The sequence below is a fragment of the Oncorhynchus keta genome, chromosome 1, assembly GCF_023373465.1.
Source record: "Oncorhynchus keta strain PuntledgeMale-10-30-2019 chromosome 1, Oket_V2, whole genome shotgun sequence".
NCBI classification, from domain to species: Eukaryota; Metazoa; Chordata; class Actinopteri; order Salmoniformes; family Salmonidae; genus Oncorhynchus; species Oncorhynchus keta.
Genome location: NC_068421.1, coordinates 65407286 through 65428002, shown reverse-complemented (window position 1 = coordinate 65428002; position 20717 = coordinate 65407286). Strand labels below are relative to the sequence as shown.

General features: G+C 40.7%; 1 protein-coding gene across 5 annotated transcripts in view; it reads right to left on the bottom strand.

Moving 5' to 3' along the window:
• LOC118391005 (ELAV-like protein 4) overlaps positions 1-17295 on the bottom strand; it is a 70480-nt gene extending 53185 nt beyond the window's left edge. For 4 of the 5 annotated variants that reach the window (XM_035781913.2, XM_035781929.2, XM_052457916.1 and 1 more), the window contains exons 1-2: positions 16773-17295; positions 16073-16204 (exon numbers count right to left, since the gene is read on the bottom strand). In XM_035781913.2, coding sequence (XP_035637806.1) covers positions 16073-16204; positions 16773-16820 — 180 coding nt within the window. In that variant the 5' untranslated portion in view covers positions 16821-17295. The remainder of the gene's footprint in view (positions 1-16072; positions 16205-16772) is intronic. The other variant, XM_052457922.1, reaches the window with a different exon arrangement.
• Positions 17296-20717: the final 3422 nt, after the last annotated feature.

Sequence of the window (20717 nt, the reverse complement as noted above, 5' to 3'; positions counted from 1 at the left end):
TCACTTATCGATATTACGCTGAAATAAATAGAATAAGGGGCAAACGTTTGAGACAGAAAGTCCCAACTTCGACAGACAAGTGTCTAATTCTCACTGAATTTTCTAGCCACATCTATTAACTAGCTAGCTGGGAAGGGCTCATCAGGACATATTACTGACTAAACCAAATCCCTTCGTCTCCACTCTACTCTCGCTGTGTGACATACATCAGCAATTTGGGCACCGGGTGTGTCCGTATAGCCTCTCCCTCATTTGTCACTCTAGCATGGTGTTGGAAAATGGTGTTTCATAAACAATGTATTCATATTTTTCCTGCCTTGTCGCCATTAAATCTAGTTCAGGAGGAAAACGAAGCCTTTGCAGCCTGAATGGAGAATGTTTTATGTATGAACCGGTCCGTGGGGGATATGAGTGTACAGCCAGCTGCATGCATTCCCTTTGGACGGTAAGATGAAACCACTCAACATCACCATCTGCCGGCCTTTGGGCCAGTGTGAGGTAGTAACACAAACTGTCCACATTAGGAAAATTAGCGCAGTATAAAATGATTTAGCATGATTATATGTTGCCGACTCACAAACTATTGCAACAATGACATATTTGAGAGTTAACATTTTTTCTCAAACACAATGTAACCGGGCCTCTCTAGACTAGAGCCTCCATAGTGTCTGTGCAGCAGCCTGAACATTTGACATCCCTGTATTACTGCAGTCCTGTCAATCCTACCCTGCACAAGTTAACTACAGTACATGGCACATCTCAAACATAAACTTCAGTAATGCCACCTTTGCATTATGAGAATGCCTCCATAAATGTATTCAGTGTGGCCTCTAACACACAGCTATGATTTGATGTAGGCCACACAATAATTCATAACTAGATTTTACAATGATAAAATAACAATGCATATTTTATACAGTATTTTAGATGCAATAACAATGCATATTGTATACAGTATGTTCTATACCTCATCTGCCTTAATCTAGCAGCCACATCCTCTTGGGGATAGTCTGATTTGATTAGAATAGCTTTTGGTATGAGAGCTGCAGTGACCAGAGAGGCCATAAAATATCAGATTTACCCTAGCTGGCCCCAGACTCAGCAACAAGGAGAGCAAGCACCTGCATACTCTAATTCATTTAGTTGACATGGCACAGTATATTACACTTTGCTGTGTGGTTGTTTTGTTACTGCACAATGTTTTGTAGGGCTATTTTATCCATTGTTCAACACTGCGTCATTACAGTACATTGTTTTATTCCAGACACCAGAGACATCTAGCTAGTCCTCTTTTATTCAATTAGGAGGAGGTGGCTCTCATGGCAGACAGACTAACTTGAGTAAGTCCATTAACCTCTGGCTGAGTTCACCAATCACCAGCTGAACGAGCGCTGATGGCAAATCACACAGAGCTCTTGACAGCCAACAAAACGCTGCAGCACTGTTAGCCTAATCCATAATACGCCCAAAACATTTTCAGGAGTTTTTTGGTGTGGACGTGGGCTTGGAATGACTCAAATGTTCAATTCTCAATATGTAAGGAAGACAATGTATGTATTTTCTTTATGAATGCATGCTATACATACTATATCTGCAGGTAATATGTATGCAATGTATGTATATTTGTACATGTACAGTAGTAGTACACTGTATAATATCCATATACAGTATTTACATGCATAGTGACAATGAGAAGAGACCAATAACGTTGGTCAACTTTCACAGGGCACAGAATTTCCCCACAGTGAGAAACTGCCAGGAAGAGCTTTGAAGCTCTCCAATCTCCCCACTGCACCTCTGGCCCCTCCAGCTCACTGAGTTCTAAAGCCATGCACAACAATGTGCTTGAAATACTAATGAGCATTAATTAAAGCTACGGCTAAAGCCTTGCCTCCCTCAATTAGGAATCAACAGGACTCGGGTGTTTCCCGAATGGAGGTGTTTTCTGGAGTTATTTTAATTTATGTGTGGTATCTTCCGCTATCCCTTACCGCCAGGGACAATATCACATACCAACTGCCTATTTGTTTCGGGAGTTTTCTGGTGCAATGCTTCTCAGTCTAGAAACCTGTAATTAATACGAGACTAGGTTCTCTATCGCTTTTCTTCTTCCAACTTGACCTTTCAGAATCCATTGCATTCTGTGCAAGCTTGGGATGTAATTCTCTGCCTCACTGACTTTAATATTCTCTCTGGCACCATGCTTTTATTGCCACCTTTTAATTCTTGGCTGTAAATATCCGAACATAACACAGATGGAAAACAATCCTTTTTATTTTGGATTACAGAGAACTGTAACTATTGAAATAATAGGTACGCAGTAAAGGCGCTCCAGGAAGACGATTCTTATCTACGCACCGGCATCCTCAATAACTCAAAATCTTTCAAATATCCAAAATATCCTCTATTGTAATTGCTTTGTTTCACCATATTATTTTCTTACGTTGTTTTAATCAATACTGTAGAATGTGATGGATGAGAGTGAATGGGGTCTTAAAGCAATGCTACATTTTGCTCTCTCCAGTGTTGTCAGATGGGGGAGGTTGGCTGCCTGGAGACAGATGGAGTGAGCTGTTTGAGAGATTCTAAATAGGATGCCACCCATGCTGGGAGATTTCAGATCTAGTCACTGGAGTTGCTGGACAGGAAGGTTTACCTCCCTTGGGCTGTGGCTCTTTATATACACTGTGTATGTGTGAAGGGCTGGCACAATAATCGTATAATCATGTAACCGATAATGATTAACAATAACCGTGAACTAAGGAAAATAACCGCTATAACAATATTTATACTTTATTTTCAAGTGGATATCGTTTACCCAATAGCAGTTTTTAATTTTTACATGAAGGGGATAAAGTTGGTCATTATAGGAGCAGAATGGCACGGTCAGGAGGAGAAGCTTTATTTCCAAAAGTTCCAAGGGGTCAAAACCTTTCGCTTTTGAGACGGGTGTCACCCAAGCTGTATTGTATTCATTAGGTGTGTCAAAGCTCATTTTCAAATATCCATTATGATACATTACGAACTCAAAACATTTTCAAACAAAAATAAAATGTATGACAATAACCGTGACTATTTGCTTGACAATTCATTGTTACTCAAAATTACATAATCATCACAGCCCTGTATGTGTGTGCGTGTTTGTGTGACAGATATAAGGAAGGTACAATCTATCAAATTTGTCTAATTTAGTTTTTGGGATTTTGTAAGATGTTGCATAAAAATAAATGTGAATTCAGCTTAAGCCTTATGTACTGTACTGTGTATTTAGACTATTCTGGAATGTTTGAGTTTTTTTGTTTATGCTTCCATTTTTTAAAGTGGAAAGCTTTACTGGCCCTAACCCAACGGTGCAGTCAGCAATGTAAAGCCTGTCTCATTGATTGTCTCTGCCTGGACATGCCCAGACGCTCTCTCTCACACCCTTTGTTCCCAAAGTACCTTCGACCTGACACACCGATTGCTGTAGCCCTAATTATAGTGCCCCACCAGAATGGCTCCTGCCTCTGCTGAAAGCCTGCTAATTTTGAGACCAGCATCTGGCTAATTGTCATGAACTCCGCCTGCTCTCTCCTGTCCTCCCTACTCACCCTAAACCCCTCCCACTCAAAACCCCTCCACGGATTAACATCCAGCGAATATTTTTTTCTGCTGATGCAAATAGGGATCGGTCCTCAATGCTGACTTGAGTTTCAACCAATGATTTTTATAATTTTTACTGCTGACTACACACGCACGCACACACGCGCTCTCTCTCTCTCACATACTGTACACTTGATTTTTGCAGTTAGATAGCAACATTGTAAGATATCTCTTCTGTATGTAGTTAGCATGAAATCCGTTTAGGCATGCAGCAGACGGTCTTATAGTGTCAACTTCATTTAAGTCAAAGCAATCAACTGTTAGATCCAGTGTGTTTGACTCATGTTTCACTCTGAATAATTACAGGTTTATTTAAAAGGTAGCAAAGTGTAGGTGTCACCTGAAATGTGTCAAGAACTGTTAACATTGTAAGATGTTTCAATATGTCATGCTCATACATGTAACTAACCCTCTGTGCTTAATGCCATACATGTAACTAACCCTCTGTGCTTAATGCCATACATGTAACTAACCCACTGTGCTTAATGCCATACATGTAACTAACCCTCTGTGCTTAATGCCATACATGTAACTAACCCTCTGTGCTTAATGCCATACATATACTAACCCACTGTGCTTAATGCCATACATGTAACTAACCCTCTGTGCTTAATGCCATACATATACTAACCCACTGTGCTTAATGCCATACATGTAACTAACCCTCTGTGCTTAATGCCCATATACTGTGCTTAATGCCATACATATACTAACCCACTGTGCTTAATGCCATACATGTAACTAACCCTCTGTGCTTAATGCCATACATGTAACTAACCCTCTGTGCTTAATGCCATACATATACTAACCCTCTATGCTTAACACCATACATGTAACTAACCCTCTATGCTTAATGTCATACATATACTAACCCTCTGTGCTTAATGCCATACATGTAACTAACCCTCTGCGCTTAATGCCATACATGTACTAACCCTCTGTGCTTAATGCCATACATATACTAACCCTCTGTGCTTAATTCCATACTAACCCTCTGCGCTTAATGCCATACATGTAACTAACCCTCTGTGCTTAATGCCATACATATACTAACCCTCTGTGCTTAATGCCATACATGTAACTAACCCTCTGTGCTTAATGCCATACATGTAACTAACCCTCTGTGCTTAATGCCATACATGTAACTAACCCTCTGTGCTTAATGCCATACATGTAACTAACCCTCTGTGCTTAATGCCATACATGTAACTAACCCTCTGTGCTTAATGCCATACATGTAACTAACCCTCTGTGCTTAATGCCATACATGTAACTAACCCTCTGTGCTTAATGCCATACATATACTAACCCTCTGTGCTTAATGCCATACATGTAACTAACCCTCTGTGCTTAATGCCATACATGTAACTAACCCTCTGTGCTTAATGCCATACATGTAACTAACCCTCTGTGCTTAATGCCATACATGTAACTAACCCTCTGTGCTTAATGCCATACATATACTAACCCTCTGTGCTTAATGCCATACATGTAACTAACCCTCTGTGCTTAATGCCATACATATACTAACCCTCTGTGCTTAATGCCATACATGTAACTAACCCTCTGTGCTTAATGCCATACATGTAACTAACCCTCTGTGCTTAATGCCATACATGTAACTAACCCTCTGTGCTTAATGCCATACATGTAACTAACCCTCTGTGCTTAATGCCATACATGTAACTAACCCTCTGTGCTTAATGCCATACATGTAACTAACCCTCTGTGCTTAATGCCATACATGTAACTAACCCTCTGTGCTTAATGCCATACATATACTAACCCTCTATGCTTAACACCATACATGTAACTAACCCTCTATGCTTAATGCCATACATATACTAACCCTCTGTGCTTAATGCCATACATGTAACTAACCCTCTGTGCTTAATGCCATACATGTAACTAACCCTCTGCGCTTAATGCCATACATATACTAACCCTCTGTGCTTAACACCATACATGTAACTAACCCTCTATGCTTAATGCCATACATATACTAACCCTCTGTGCTTAATGCCATACATGTAACTAACCCTCTGTGCTTAATGCCATACATATACTAACCCTCTGTGCTTAATGCCATACATGTAACTAACCCTCTGTGCTTAATGCCATACATGTAACTAACCCTCTGCGCTTAATGCCATACATGTAACTAACCCTCTGTGCTTAATGCCATACATATACTAACCCTCTGTGCTTAATGCCATACATGTAACTAACCCTCTGCGCTTAATGCCATACATGTAACTAACCCTCTGTGCTTAATGCCATACATATACTAACCCTCTGTGCTTAATGCCATACATGTAACTAACCCTCTGTGCTTAATGCCATACATGTAACTAACCCTCTGCGCTTAATGCCATACATGTAACTAACCCTCTGTGCTTAATGCCATACATATACTAACCCTCTGTGCTTAATGCCATACATGTAACTAACCCTCTGTGCTTAATGCCATACATGTAACTAACCCTCTGTGCTTAATGCCATACATGTAACTAACCCTCTGTGCTTAATGCCATACATGTAACTAACCCTCTGTGCTTAATGCCATACATGTAACTAACCCTCTGTGCTTAATGCCATACATGTACTAACCCTCTGTGCTTAATGCCATACATATACTAACCCTCTGTGCTTAATGCCATACATGTACTTTGAATAAACAATATAGATTTCAGAATTTGTTACATTCATCCATGGACTCATACATATTTTAAAATATCACTCATTTCTATTTTTTAAGAATAAATCCGAAATTCCCTTTGATATTAAAGAATAAAAAACTGATCTGTATTGAAATGGTGACTTTCACAATGCTGTTTGAATGACCACCAGAAAACCAGGTCAGTGAAAGGTCAACAGTCCTTGATTAATTAGCATGTCACACTGGGCCTGTAGTTAGATCCTCAGCTTTGCTAACAGGAGGCCTCGCCTCTTCCAGTCCGTGCTGTGACATTTCCTACGAGGTATATTAACCGGATTGAAAGTGTCCTCCCCTGCCTGCTTTTCTAGCCCATTTATGCCTGTTTTGGCATAGGAAGATAGACCTCAAAAACATTCTGTTCCTCATGCACTTTCCATGGAACTGGGCCTGTCATGGAAAAATCCCAGCACAGTACGTTCCTCATAAATTAGCTGATTATTTTTAATAAACACCCAGGTTTCTCTTCTCCTCAGTATACAGGAGCTTACATAGCTCTTTTTCATTTCCCTTGAAGAATCCATTTACTTCCTGTATCCAAGTTTTGGCTGCACCTGGCCGTGCAACTCAGATTGATTATCATCACTTACCTGGCTTAAGTCCAGTCTGCACCCGTAACAAATCAACAAATTGGGGTCAGACCTTTTGTCTCGATACAGTGTGACAAACTCAGCATTGCTTACTCTGAGACATCAGGCATCAATTACAAATCTGCATTTAGCCGTCAGGACTGGCTTCTGTTATCTTTGATGTTTAAGACGACAGACAAGCATTCCGCCAAATCCTTACTCAGCTCCTAAAACTGCATGAGAAACTTTTCTCCGGTAAATACCTATCTTTTCATGTCATTGGACATGAACCACGTCCATTTCAACTCATACTCAACTCATACTCACACCACCACCTAAGAGAAACTTCTCAACAAGACATTCATTCTCATTGTATTTTTGTGCATTCAAATTGCCATCGATTAAAATGCAATTGTGTTTGTTGTCCGTAGTTTATGCCTGCCCATACCATAACCCCACCGCCATCATGGGGCACTATGTTCACAACGTTGAACATAGCAAACCGCTCATCCACACAACGCCATACACGTAGTCTGTGGATGTGAGGCCGGTTGGACGTACTGTCAAATTTTTTAAAAATAACATTGGAGGCGGTTTATGGTAGATAAATGACCATTAAATTATTTGGAAACATCTCTGGTGGACATTCCTGCGGTCAGCATGCCAATTGCACACTTGAGACATTTGTGGCATTGTGTTGTGTGACAAAACTGCACATTTTAGAGTGACCTTTTATTGTCCCCAGGACAAGGTGCACCTGTGTAATGATCATACTGTTTAATCAGCTTCTTGATATTTTTTAAAAATTATTATTATTTTTTTACCTTTATTTAACCAGGCAAGTCAGTTAAGAACAAATTCTTAATTTCAATGACGGCCTAGGAACAGTGGGTTAACTGCATGTTCAGGGGCAGAACGACAGATTTGTACCTTGTCAGTTCGGGGGTTTGAACTTGTAACCTTCTGGTTACTAGTCCAACGCTCTAACCACTAGGCTACCCTGCCGCACCTGTCAGGTGGATGGATTATCTTGGCAAAGGAGAAATGCTAACTAACAGGGATGTTAACAAATGTACACAAAATGTGAGAGAAATACGTTTTTTGTGCAGATTGAAAATGCCTGGGATATTTTATTTCAGCTCATGAAACATGAGACCAACACTAAAAGCAGGAGCTTTTAGACTTAAGAAGTGACATGGCTTGTCTACCTGCCTAAGATATTTATGTCTGTGGAACAGAATGTGATGGGAGAAAACCACATACTGTATATGGAGAGATGGCCACGTCACAAAATGCAGGTAGTAAGACAGTTATTACAATTCAATAGCGGTGGTAGTTATTACAAAAACCAGTGGCCACGCCAAAGGAACTTTGTTTTATAAATACTGAACCACAGCAAGGTAGCCTACATCTCAAGTATATACTTCCAAAAAATTGTTTGGGAGCAAGGACTTAGGCCCCTATAACCTAAAACTGAAATGAGAGGGCTGTAAAATTGCACAGGGGGGTTTGCATGGTTGACATGTATTCTGGCTCAGATGGTGCAATCACAGCAGGAGACCTTGGATTACAGTCCATTTGGATTACAGAGGTGTTGCCGCTTGGTAAATTATATTCAACTGCAACGACACGTTGCCTTCTCCCCTTGTCATTACCAGTGTTGCCCCTCATCGTTATTGGCGTCTGTGTTGCCATTGTGTGTGGCGGGTGCTGTCATGGTGGTGTAGTGGTTGGCTGTGGGGCGGCCTGCTCTGTGTTTGATCGCAGTCGGGGTACCTCCACGCTCTGAGGGAGACCACTGCGGTCCATCTGGCTGGGGCTTTAATCAGCACCTCCCCTCAGAGCGGGGAATCATTCTCCTGCCTGGCCCCAGCCCTTCGCTGTGCTGCCTGCCTGCCTCAGAGCACTGGAGCCCTTCTAACATGCCCACGCTGCACATTTCATCTTTCTAAATGTCACTTCATGGTTTACTGCTCCTCCTTATGATGCTAGTAGGAAAGCGAGTGCACAATGCTAGCCTCACTCTGCAGTATTTTAGTTTAACAGCATATATCCTTGTCGAATAGCTTCACCTTGTGTGTTGTAGTAGCTGTGTTTTATTAAACAAGAAAACCCCTTGCTTAGAAAGGCGTAGACCTATGTTTGATAAAATGCAATGCATTAATAAATTATGTTGTGTTTCTACACTAGCTATGAAAGGAATGAATACAGCCCTCTGAATCAGGTGTGTTTTTCTGTGGCTACAACAAAAGTGTGTGGTGTTGGGGGAACACTTGAGGTCGCAGGTTGCCATTTATTGAGATTACTCATGTACTGGAGGCAGCTCTAGCTGGCATAGCCACAAAGTCATAAAATCTGATGTTAAACCCAACCCTAACCACACTGCTAACCCTTATGCCTAACCTTCAATTATGATCAAAAAACACATTTTTGTTTTCATACATTTTTTATTTTGTAGCTGGCCCATCCAGCGAAAACCACTCCGTTCTGCCTCCAGGGCAAGACTCATGACAATAAACATCAACCTGCCTCGAGGACTGGAGTTGGGAAACACTGCTCTGAAAAAACAAGCCCCCCCACCCATCCCACACATGCGTGCACGCACTTTCTCAGGAGGATAGAGAACGAGATAAGGAGAGTAAAGAAATGGAGAATGGAGAGCGCAGCAGAGAAGAATACCTTAAGGAATAATTACCATACATAAATACACTTTTCTCCTGCTTTAAATTGGGTTATTTTAGAGTCTTGTCACTGATGTTCTAGGAAGACTCCATGGTAACACATTTAAACCTGAATGCTGCTGTTAGAAAGGATGAATTATTAATGGATTGGAAAACAAGTAGGGATGATGCTTTCCCAGGGCTGTGAAGAGAACCGCTATGTGTCTACGGAAGTAATGCCTGGCCTCGCAGGTCTTCCTCAGTAATGTACACGTCAGGCACATATCATTTATTCATGACCGCAGCAGTCACTCTCTAGCTCCCAAACAATTAGTAAATCAATAAAAGGGATGTGCTAAAAAACTATGTCAAGATTCAGCCACAGCCTATTGCTCAGGTGTTGGCTACATTTATCACTTCACCAACGGTCAGTAGCTGTGATCTATAGCATTTTTGAATCTCTACTCTTCAGATGGAGGCCCGATACTGATTTGCTCTTGAATAGCAGGTGCATCCATTTGACTGACATTTTTTTGTTTTAAGTTCTTATGCATCATAATGTGCAATGCAATTTTGAATCAAATTAAAAGGCAATTTTCTCTAATATAGACACTTCAATTGTATGTCTTGAAAAGGTAGAATGTGTCTTTTGTGAGGAGATAATCTTGACTAGAGCGTCATTGTTATTTTTATTAAAGATGGAATCCGCAGGTCGTGGGTGTCCCCATTCCACCCCGCTTCTTGTGTTGTGTTTTGGGATTTTGAGCCCAGTCAGCTAAGAGAGATTACAATAGTAAACTACACTGGTCAGTAGGGCTCAAGCTGGGTAATGCCTCCTTTGTTATGGTTGGTGGTGTGGCCCATGTTTATGCTGCTGGAACTGAGTGTACGGAAACAGTTGACTGAGATTGGCATAAAGCTGTGTCTGTTTTCCCCAATACCCTTTCACCGTTCCACTCTAATTAACAGTAACATTCATTACTGTGTGTACACAGACGAGAGTAAACCTCGCTCTCAGGCAATAAAGACAACACAATTCCATTTTTTCCTCTACAAACTTTTCAACATTGTTCCTTTTCTAATTACTCTGTTAACAGCCGTGAAATAACTGTGATTAGATATGAAACAATGGCCACAGTAAGCATACTGGTAAATAAAAGTGGCTCTAAAATGAAATGTCGGTTTAATCAACACAATATAACTGCTCTTGGGGGTTGTAAGAGGAAAAAGCAGTAATGTTTGCTCTTAAAGTTTGTGGTTTCAAACTATTGTAAGTTTTAAGCGCTCTGACATAACAGTCAAACTACAATTTCTGTTCTCAAAGTCATGGTTTTCAAACTATCATCATAATTGTATTCTGTGTTTCTCTAGTCTTCAAACGCCTCTCTACGGGTGAAATCACAGACTTACTTCCAGGTCAGGCTACCTGTATTCAGAAAGCTGACCCTTCTGCTAAGTGTTATGGATGACAACCACCTCCCCCTGTATATCTATCTGGACCTTCAGCACCATGGACAGTGACATTGCTAGCAAAACATGCTAATGTGATCACACTTAAATGTACTCGGAGGACAAGTTACACAATAGGGTGGCTGGGTATTCAAAGACAGCCCCTGGAGGAGGCACTGTGAAGGAGTAGAGAGAGAGTGGGCCACCTGTCCTCTGCGGGGCAAACAGTGCTGTGGTCGGCCCTGCCCCCCCTCTGGCTTAGAGAAGCTTTTTGCCTGGCTGGAGACACCTGCTCCACTCAGCGGTGACGGCTCCCAGCGGGACACTGGCTCAGCTGCTGCTCACCAGGCCCCCCTTGCAGCACTGGCCCCCTCTCAGTGTGGCACTGCCAGCCTGCCCTCCCGGCCCTGCCTGCCACGCAGGAACACAGTACAGTAGCTACCACAGTCGGCTCAGAAATCAATTATGATGGCATTGACTTGACACGATCAGTGTGATTGGCATTCATTGGACAGTTACTGGGTTATTTACAAGAAGCTGACAAAGCATACCCTATACCACACAGGCCAAATGACCCAACAGTTAGTTTCTTTATGGGCGTAATTAGCATGTAGTAAGCATGTAACTATTCAAGTAGCTCAGCATATTCTCTAACAGCCTTATTGTTCGGTTCTTAGAATATGTGGACAACTATAAATACCTAGGTGTCTGGCTAGACTGTAAACTCTCATTCCAGACTTACATTAAGCATCTCCAGTCCAAAGTTAAATCTAGAATTGGCTTCCTATTTCGCAACAAAGCCTCCTTCACTCATGCTGCCAAACATACCCTCGTAAAACTGACTATCCTACCGATCCTTGACTTCGGCGATGTCATTTACAAAATAGCCTCCATATACTACCCACCACTGTGACCTGTATGCTCTCGTTGGCTGGTCCTCGCTACATATTCGTCGCCAAACCCACTGGCTCCATGGCATCTCTAAGTCTTTGCTAGGTAAAGCCCCGCCTTATCTCAGCTCACTGGTCACCATAACAGCACCCACCCGTAGCACGTGTTCCAGCAGGTATGTTTCACTGGTCATTCCCAAAGCAAACACCTACTTTGGCCGCCTTTCCTTCCAGTTCTCTGCTGCCGATGACTGGAACGAATTGCAAAAATCACTGAAGTTGGAGACTTATATCTCCCTCACTAACTTTAAGCGTCAGCTGTCAGAGCAGCTTATCGATCACTGCAGCTGTACACAGCCCTTCTGTAAATAGCCTATCCAACCAACTACCTACCTCATCCCCATATTTGCTTTTGTTTTTCTGCTCTTTTTCACACCAGTATTTCTACTTGCACATCCTCATCTGCACATATATCACTCCAGTGTAAATTTCTAAATTGTAATTACTTTGCCCTTATTGGCATATTTATTGCCTTACCTTCTTACTCCATTTGCACACACTGTATACAGAGTTTTCTATTGTGCTATTGACTATACATTTGTTTATCCCATGTGTAACTGTTGTTTTTGTCGCACTGCTTTGCTTTATCTTGGCCAGGTCGCAGTTGTAAAAGAGAATTTGTTCTCAATTGACCTACTTTATTTCGCCTTTAAATAAAGGTGAAATAAACAAACAAATAATAACAATAAAATAGCAATAATCTATGATAAAATGTTCCACAGCCTATATGTAGTTAACAGCTGTGTCGCAGTTTGAGATGGGCTGTAGTTCTGCAGCTGTATGCAGATGACCGCTGATTGACCAGCAGGAGAAATAGCACTTTTCTTCCTAAAACTGAAGAGAGCTCTGCCAAATCGCATTAACCTAGCCACATATGATTGATCAAGGTTCTGGTATCTCTGCTGAAAAAGGAAGTGTTCCTTTATTTTCAGACAACCACACACTGAGTGATTGTGTGTCTTGGCTCTTTCTTACTCATACTGCTGTTTAAAAAAGAAAATCTATATCCGGTGAACCCATATGGTTCAATGAATCATGTTGGTATTGACATGTTACCAATTGAGATCTTCGTTCAGTTCACTCAATATTGGCCCAAATCCACCATTAAACAAATCCTGGTTATTTCTTCATTTCATTATTCACCGATAGTAAATCCTAAAATGATGCTCCTGTAAGTTAATCGATATCAATCTATGGCCTTTTTATCTGAGATATGATTTTGTGTCGCAGTTAGGTGGGTGATTCTACCTACTTGGCACAGTGCACTGCCTCTCTCAGAGATGATACATGCCTCTCTGTATATTGCACCTGTAACAGCAAAGGCAGGCTTGTGGAGCTTAAATTAAATAATTTCCTGGGGTAAATTAACCAGAGAACACTGCAATCAGGGAAGGAGGAAGTGATGGAAGCGGCAGATGGAAAGAGCTAATCATTGTTGTGAAATAGAGATGACCCTTACAATCTATGGGGTGCCAATATGCCTTTGCCAACTGCTGTACAATTCCCTCTACTCGCCTTGCTTCTGTTTGTCGTGACGATGCCTTAAATGAGTTAAGGTAAATCTAACCTTTTTTTTTACTGAAGAATGGAGTTACCAAAGAAAGCACTGTGTTATGAAAAACAACAGCTGCATGACGACAGCAATCAGGGGCTCACAAATAAATGGCATTCAAAACAGACAGTTAAGAAATCTTAATTTATTCCTCACCCATATCTGCCTCTGACTACTATCCATGCTGACGTTCTTGGATTTTTGATAGACCATTCATAGCAACCAACATGGCTGATATCCTGAATGGCGTGTTCTCCTCCCAGTCTATGTTGGCTGGATCCTTTGGTTCTGATAGAAAACTCAGTAGAGTTTTAGAACATGTTAGACATCCTTTTAAACACAATGTTCTCTAGCTCACCTAGAGCCTGACAAATGGCTGCCTGGACGACAGGGACATTGTTCTAGACTGTAGCCATTTAGCAAGCTATGTATTTTGCTTTATTACTTTGCTATACTGGATTCCCTTGAAATATATTTGAAGGTGTTCAGTATCATACCACTATAATAACATCCTTTTATTATTGCGTTTGATTTAATTTTGTCAATCCTTCAGTTTTGATTTCATACTGAAGCATATCCATACAGTGGTATTACACAGCTCACACCGTAAGACAGCTCAGACATCTAGAACTAAACATTTTGGTCTCTAGTATCATAATATTATGCCTTGCATCCACCAAAAGAATACAACAATCCAGCTCTCCAAGAGCAAAGCTTCAACAATCTTCCAGCACATTTATCTAATGTATGCAAATGATCTAGCTGTGCTTAATGAAGGTACCATTAATCATTGTAACGATGGTCAGTTTTAACCAGGGTAATCAGAATCCCAGACACGCCTCATATATTCTGATTTACATACAACTCATGTATTCACATTTATTTTAACAGGAAGTAGCATCGTATTTGTGCATTTTCGGGATCACATAGAAACAGGGTCTGCGTTTACTCTGATCATAGCTTTAGAACTGTCTGCCTACTCAGTCAGATATAATGAAAATGAATACAAACATCCACATCACGTTCTTTAGCTAACCCAAATGCAAAATAATTTCACGCATTGCAATTAAAAGGCTTGTAAGAGGTGATTTAATAACTTGCCATAACCTCACTATCTATTATTACAATCTACTATTCAATTTTCATTTCAGCAGAAATTAAGGCACTGTGTGGTACTATTGTTATATGTGAAAGAGAAATCACAGCATCAATCTACTTGTCATATGCAATTTAAGTTTATATATAACTACTGGGATTCTTTACAGGTAGCTAGATAGCATGACTGTGTATGCGAAAATAGTCTGTGAGTGAATAAGACGGTTCTGCCAGGTGAATAAGAACATTAAGTCTTTATGGATGACCAAACATTTCCTCTGCATTCGCGTACAGTCAACAGCAGACCTCAATGCTGTCAGCATTACAACGATTTCTGCTAAATTCAGGAGAGCTCTAGGGTGGGAAGCTGAGCCTGTTTGAAGGGAAGCCGAATGAGAGCCCGTCACAGATTAGACACCCACAGTTTCATGTAGATGTAATGCACCAAGTGAGGGATTTTCTGTCAACGTTTTCCAGTGAGGGTTTTCTCATGCCTCTCTTCCCCTTCAACTACACCACATTATAAACAGCACATACTGTAGACTCACGTTCTAACAATAACGAGGAAGACTGGAATAAATGATCTCAAAGACCAGACTTAATGTAGGTACATTACTGCCTCCTCTTCTCATTACGCACATCATTTAACTGTTAATATAGCGTTATGGTTTAACTTCAGGTTGATTTAGTTGCCACTAAAAGCCACCATCTTCATTACATAAAGAAATCAGATCAGTACCCTGTCTAAACAAATGTTAGAAAAAGTAAAACAATTGAACTACACTATATCCATACTATTCTGTCCATACAGAGCATCAGGTATTAAAGATAACATTTATATTTTACAGTGTTTCATAATTGTAGCAAGGTTTCATTGTTCTTGCAGTAACCCTGTGTTTCTAAGTTGCCGCAGATCACATCTGGCAGTTACGAGTGTCAACATGGTGAATGTAGTAATGTACCCAGCCCCACACTTTTCAATGAAAAACTATTACCTGACGCCATATTACATACTCATTTCCATATTCTAATTTGATCTGTTTCAGATGTAAAAAATGTTTTTAAATATATTGTTTATAAATATTGCAGTAACTATGTCCGTGCACGTAACAGATAAGCTTACACACATACAAAATTCACATAAAGATGCTGGCATTGGCAAACTACGCACACAGGGAGGCTGCTACACTGAATTCATACACACTGAAAATTCACTCTGCCGCTCTTACTCCCAAGATAACGGACTGATTGACAGAGGGTTAAATAAGGCAAAGTAGGCGGATATTTTTGAGCACACACAAGCATGTAAATAGCTGCTAATACAATTCCTGGGGATAGTCATCTTCCTAAATTGATCTATTCTCTACTGCTCTCTCTCACTTTGTCTTTTGTCTCCTGTTAGTGTTTTAAGAGTGAGATATTTCTGTCTATCCTCTTACCAAAATTGACCTGGACCCCATCTGGGTGGATGGGAGATCCCTGGGAAATAGCGGCGAGAGCCTCTCAGGGACGGAGCCGTCAGCAGTGGCTAGTCCCGAGAGCTGGGGGTACCGCACCATCATCTTGAGATGCTGCTCACAGAGTGCACGCTCACACACAGATAGAGAGAGGGGGAGAGGGAGAGAAAGGAAGAACAGAAACGGAAGGTAGGAAGGACAGAAACAGAATGGCAAAGGATAGCGGGAGTGAGGAGACGAAAGAAGAGAGAGGGGGGAAGAGGAGGGCAATCACAGTACACTATGCACTCACACACAAGCTTGTGTGTATATGCACACACACCCACACACAATCATACGCTCATACACATATGTACGTACACACATTTTGAGCCCAAGATGGGCGATTCCTCAAGCAAGCTTAGCATAGATAGCTACCTTGCTTTGGGTAAATTAGGGGAAATAAAACAGCCAGCTGCCGAGCATCCCATTTGTTACTGCAAGCAAGAATGAGTGAGAAGCGTAGTGATCCTTTTCTACTGCCAACCATCAAGCTTGGATAATAGGCTAAGCATTAATCAACCCTTCGTCTTTACACTTAAACCATGAGCACAGAAATGCACACACACTATAATACACAACACAGAATGGTAGGCAGCACATACACTGGGGAGGTGAGAAGAAACAAAGACAATTTCTTTACCTCATTGCTCAACAAAGCAGCGTTGAGAGTTCGGCTGATTTCGAACATCTTGTAGACAATGCTTTTTTCGTCCTTTTCTTATTTTCTAAGGGCTCTCCTTCAGTTATTGTCTCCCTCTTTCTACTGGAAATGGGAGTCAGTCCCAGGAAAAAACAAATAAAAAATAAATAAATTAAAAAACAGGGGGAAAAAATCCTCTATAATATCTGTTTAATGTCAGATTTTTGTCCACTTTTCCCCCTTTTTTGGTACACCTCTGGTGTATGTGGCGCTTGTGCCCAGGGTCTCGGCACACGACTGAAGAGTCAATATTTTTTTTATATCTCCCCAGTCAGCACATTAAAACAAGCAGTCGGGCTGGCGGGCTTGTTCCCTTATCTGTCCACCGCACACTCGCTCACACAATGCGCTCCGATCCTCACACTGCTCTCTAGCAGATTAGTTTGTCCCAAAACATAGCTCTTAGTTTAAACTCCCTCTCTCTCGCCCTTTCTCTCCCTCTCTCTCTCATTCCATCTCTCTGTGTCGCTCTCTCCCCCCCAACTCGCTTGCTCACGCTCTCATGCAGGCAGCTACAGTTCACTTTGCTACCACAAGGTGGGAAGACTGTTCTAACAACAGCGACGCCACCACATCTGCCTGTTCTCTCGGTTTCCTGTATGTGTATAAGACATGAGACACAGGGATCAGGCCCATTCCTTTTCCTTTTCTGCCTAGTCCTCATCTCAATGGGACCACTTAATAACAGGATGATGGAACACCACCATAAATATACTATTGTGTATTCAGTGTATTCCTTTTCAGCATGACAAGTAAAAAATAGCCACATAAAACATGAACATTGGTGTGAGACATGTTATTTGTGATACAGTCACCTGTACCGTCTCTCTTGAGTCAGATTCTTTGGGTTTGCACTGTATGTCATTTAAGGCTTGGGATACTACAATTACTATGTAAAAGCATGTTTATACAACCCAATCATGACAGTAATTCCAGTGTTACTACAGAGAAACATAATATAATTTCCTGTAGATATATTTCTACTGAATATAATAAACTGTGTGATGATACCGTTCATCAGTTTGGTTTGACTTCATCTTAAAATAGTGAAAAAGTGTCAGTACATCCACAAGCAGCATGGCTTGTCTGTCTCCAGTGCACTCACTGTATGTACTTTTTTTGCCAGGCCCCAGGAGAGGACTGTGGCCAGTTAATAGCAGCCCATTGACACCAGACCATCTGCTGGTATGGACCACAGCCAGGAGAGGACAGAGTCACTGCAAGCAGAGAAGAGAGACAGTCTGCAATTCTCTCCTAATGCTGTTAATGTTGTGCATTTGAATGTGTGATGATGTGTATACTTGCATGGATATGTAAAAGTTAGTTAGAAGGCGAGAGAGTAAGAATATGGCTGAAATCGTACATACCTAGAGAACAGCTGAGACCATACAGCACTAGTCAATAATACAACTACTAGGTGTTTTTTTTCTATCATGGCCTTATTCTTACATTTACCTCACAAAGGCTGTTACCGTGTACAACTGGCTTCTCAAAACAGTCTCTCCGGGGACAGCCAGGCCACCTGTACTCTGGGATGAGCTGTCACTTGAATCATCCAGCCTGAGGGTTGATTTCTCTGTCAGCTGCCTTTCAAGCCCTCTTCTCTGACCTGCTCAGTCCCAAGTCTCTTGATTGCTGTCGCCATAGTGATGGTCTCTTATGCCGCCTGTTCTTTCCAGTCCCCCATGTCCTGTCTTTTGATTTTGCATGACTTCCTTTTCGTTGATGGTGCTTTATATGTTGGAAGTCCCTACATGGTCAAACTAAAAAGGGTTTCCCTGTACCAACACTGTATATGAAAATACATGGTGTTCCACAGGAAAAGACAGACTAGAAGCAATCACTAAGAGAAGTTGTTTTTTAAAATCATTTCAGTCATGCTATAAATACAAATATTTTAAAATAGGACCATTGAAAGGAGCATTTGAAAATATATATTGTGTAGTAGCAAAACCCTTTCCCTGAGGGTTTCCTGTTTTCCTGTTCTGCTATGAGCAGTGTGGAATGGTCTCCTCAAAACATGATCACTAACAACCCATATCAAAAATAGGCATGGAATATCAATGACTGTACAAATACTTTTGTTTCTCGTCTCACAGTACTTTCATTGAACATCAGTCCCAAAATAAATCCAGCACCATGGAGCCCATTAATTGGTTAGAGTTAAGGGATGACATGCCATGAAGGACAGCTATTCAATTTTCTGGAAATATTGCACAGCACTGTTCTTTATAATTTAAGAAATAATAATGCCGCCCTAGTTGTTTAGCTGCCTGTAGCTATCAAATATGATCACAGGGACAACAATCATTGCCCTCCTCCCAGCCTTATTTATTTGTTCCTGTTACACAAAGCTTATAACTTGAAAATAAGCAACAGAAAGTCTATATGCCTCTTGCTCTGGAGTCATATGGCCATTCATTTGATCCAGCTAATCAGGTGTGGCGGTAATAATGGAAAGCAATTGGCTTAATGACATATGCTCCAATTATCTAGAAAGCCTCTAGCCCAATAATGGACTAAACGAGCCTCACGTAACCATATAGTCCAAGAAATGTACATCATCGAGGCAAATTGGCTCTGGCAGCCAAAACAGCTAAATACTCCCATCTAAACATTCAACTCAATTGCGGTACAGTTCTAGAAAAATAATGCACTATACTTTAATTTCACAAATGCAAAATATACACTTACACTGTTTTAACTAGTTTCAACACAGTTGCAGCTGACCGTGTGTATATATACATATATATATATATATATTTTTTAAATAAATGTATTTCTTGCTGATATAAAATACAAGTTGCTTGTTTCCAAAACTGTACAGCAAGCGATGCGTGTTAACGTTTATAGCAAGTGTCAGGCCTCTTAACGAAACTCTCCTAACCAGAAGATAGTCCTACTATCGTCAATAGGCGCTAAAGGTAGTTAGCATTTATGAATGGGATAGAAATCCTCATGCTTTAAAGCTGCAATATGTAACTTTTTGGGTGACATAAATGTGAGTTATAAGTCTGTCACTCAATGAAAGCAAGTTTAAGAAGCGGTAGATCTGTTCTATGTGCACTATTTCTATGGTTTCCATGCTTAAGTTTTGTTTTTGCTTCTTTTACTTTTGTACACCAGCTTCAATCAGCTGAAAATGAAGAAAAAAAATGTGGTTAAGGAAAATATATTTCACTGCGGGTTAGATGGTACAATGATACTTTACACTATACTTACATATCACAATCTGAAATTAGGCAAACTATTAGACATTTTTGCAACCAGGAAATGGAGTGATTTCTGCATAGGACATATTTTATCAATCCGTAGATAATTTAGGGCCATTGGCAACAGCGAGACATTGCATTTCTAAAATCACGATCGAAAATCATGCCACATGTTCAGGCTCTGTAGCCTACCATGTTCTCTCTGTTAGCTAAAAAGTTAAGTGGGGAAAGGAGCATACATTGTTAGTGGAGCTTTCCAAAATAAGGCTACTTCCACTACCAGAGATTAAAAAATGAAAACATTTATTTCTTGGACCCAAACACATCGAAATAAACAACCAACATAAAACAAACATAAACATAAAACATTTGACTATACAACTCAAAAACAGCATGGTTCCAAATCAAATCACATTTTATTTGTCACATACACATGGTTAGCAGATGTTAATGCGAGTGTAGCGAAATGCTTGTGCTTCTAGTTCCGACAATGCAGTGATAACCAACAAGTAATCTAACTAACAATTCCAAAACTACTGTCTTATACACAGTGTAAGGGGATAAAGAATATGTACATAAGGATATATGAATGAGTGATGGTACAGAGCAGCATACAGTAGATGGAATCGAGTACAGTATATACATATGAGATGAGTATGTAGACAAAGTAAAC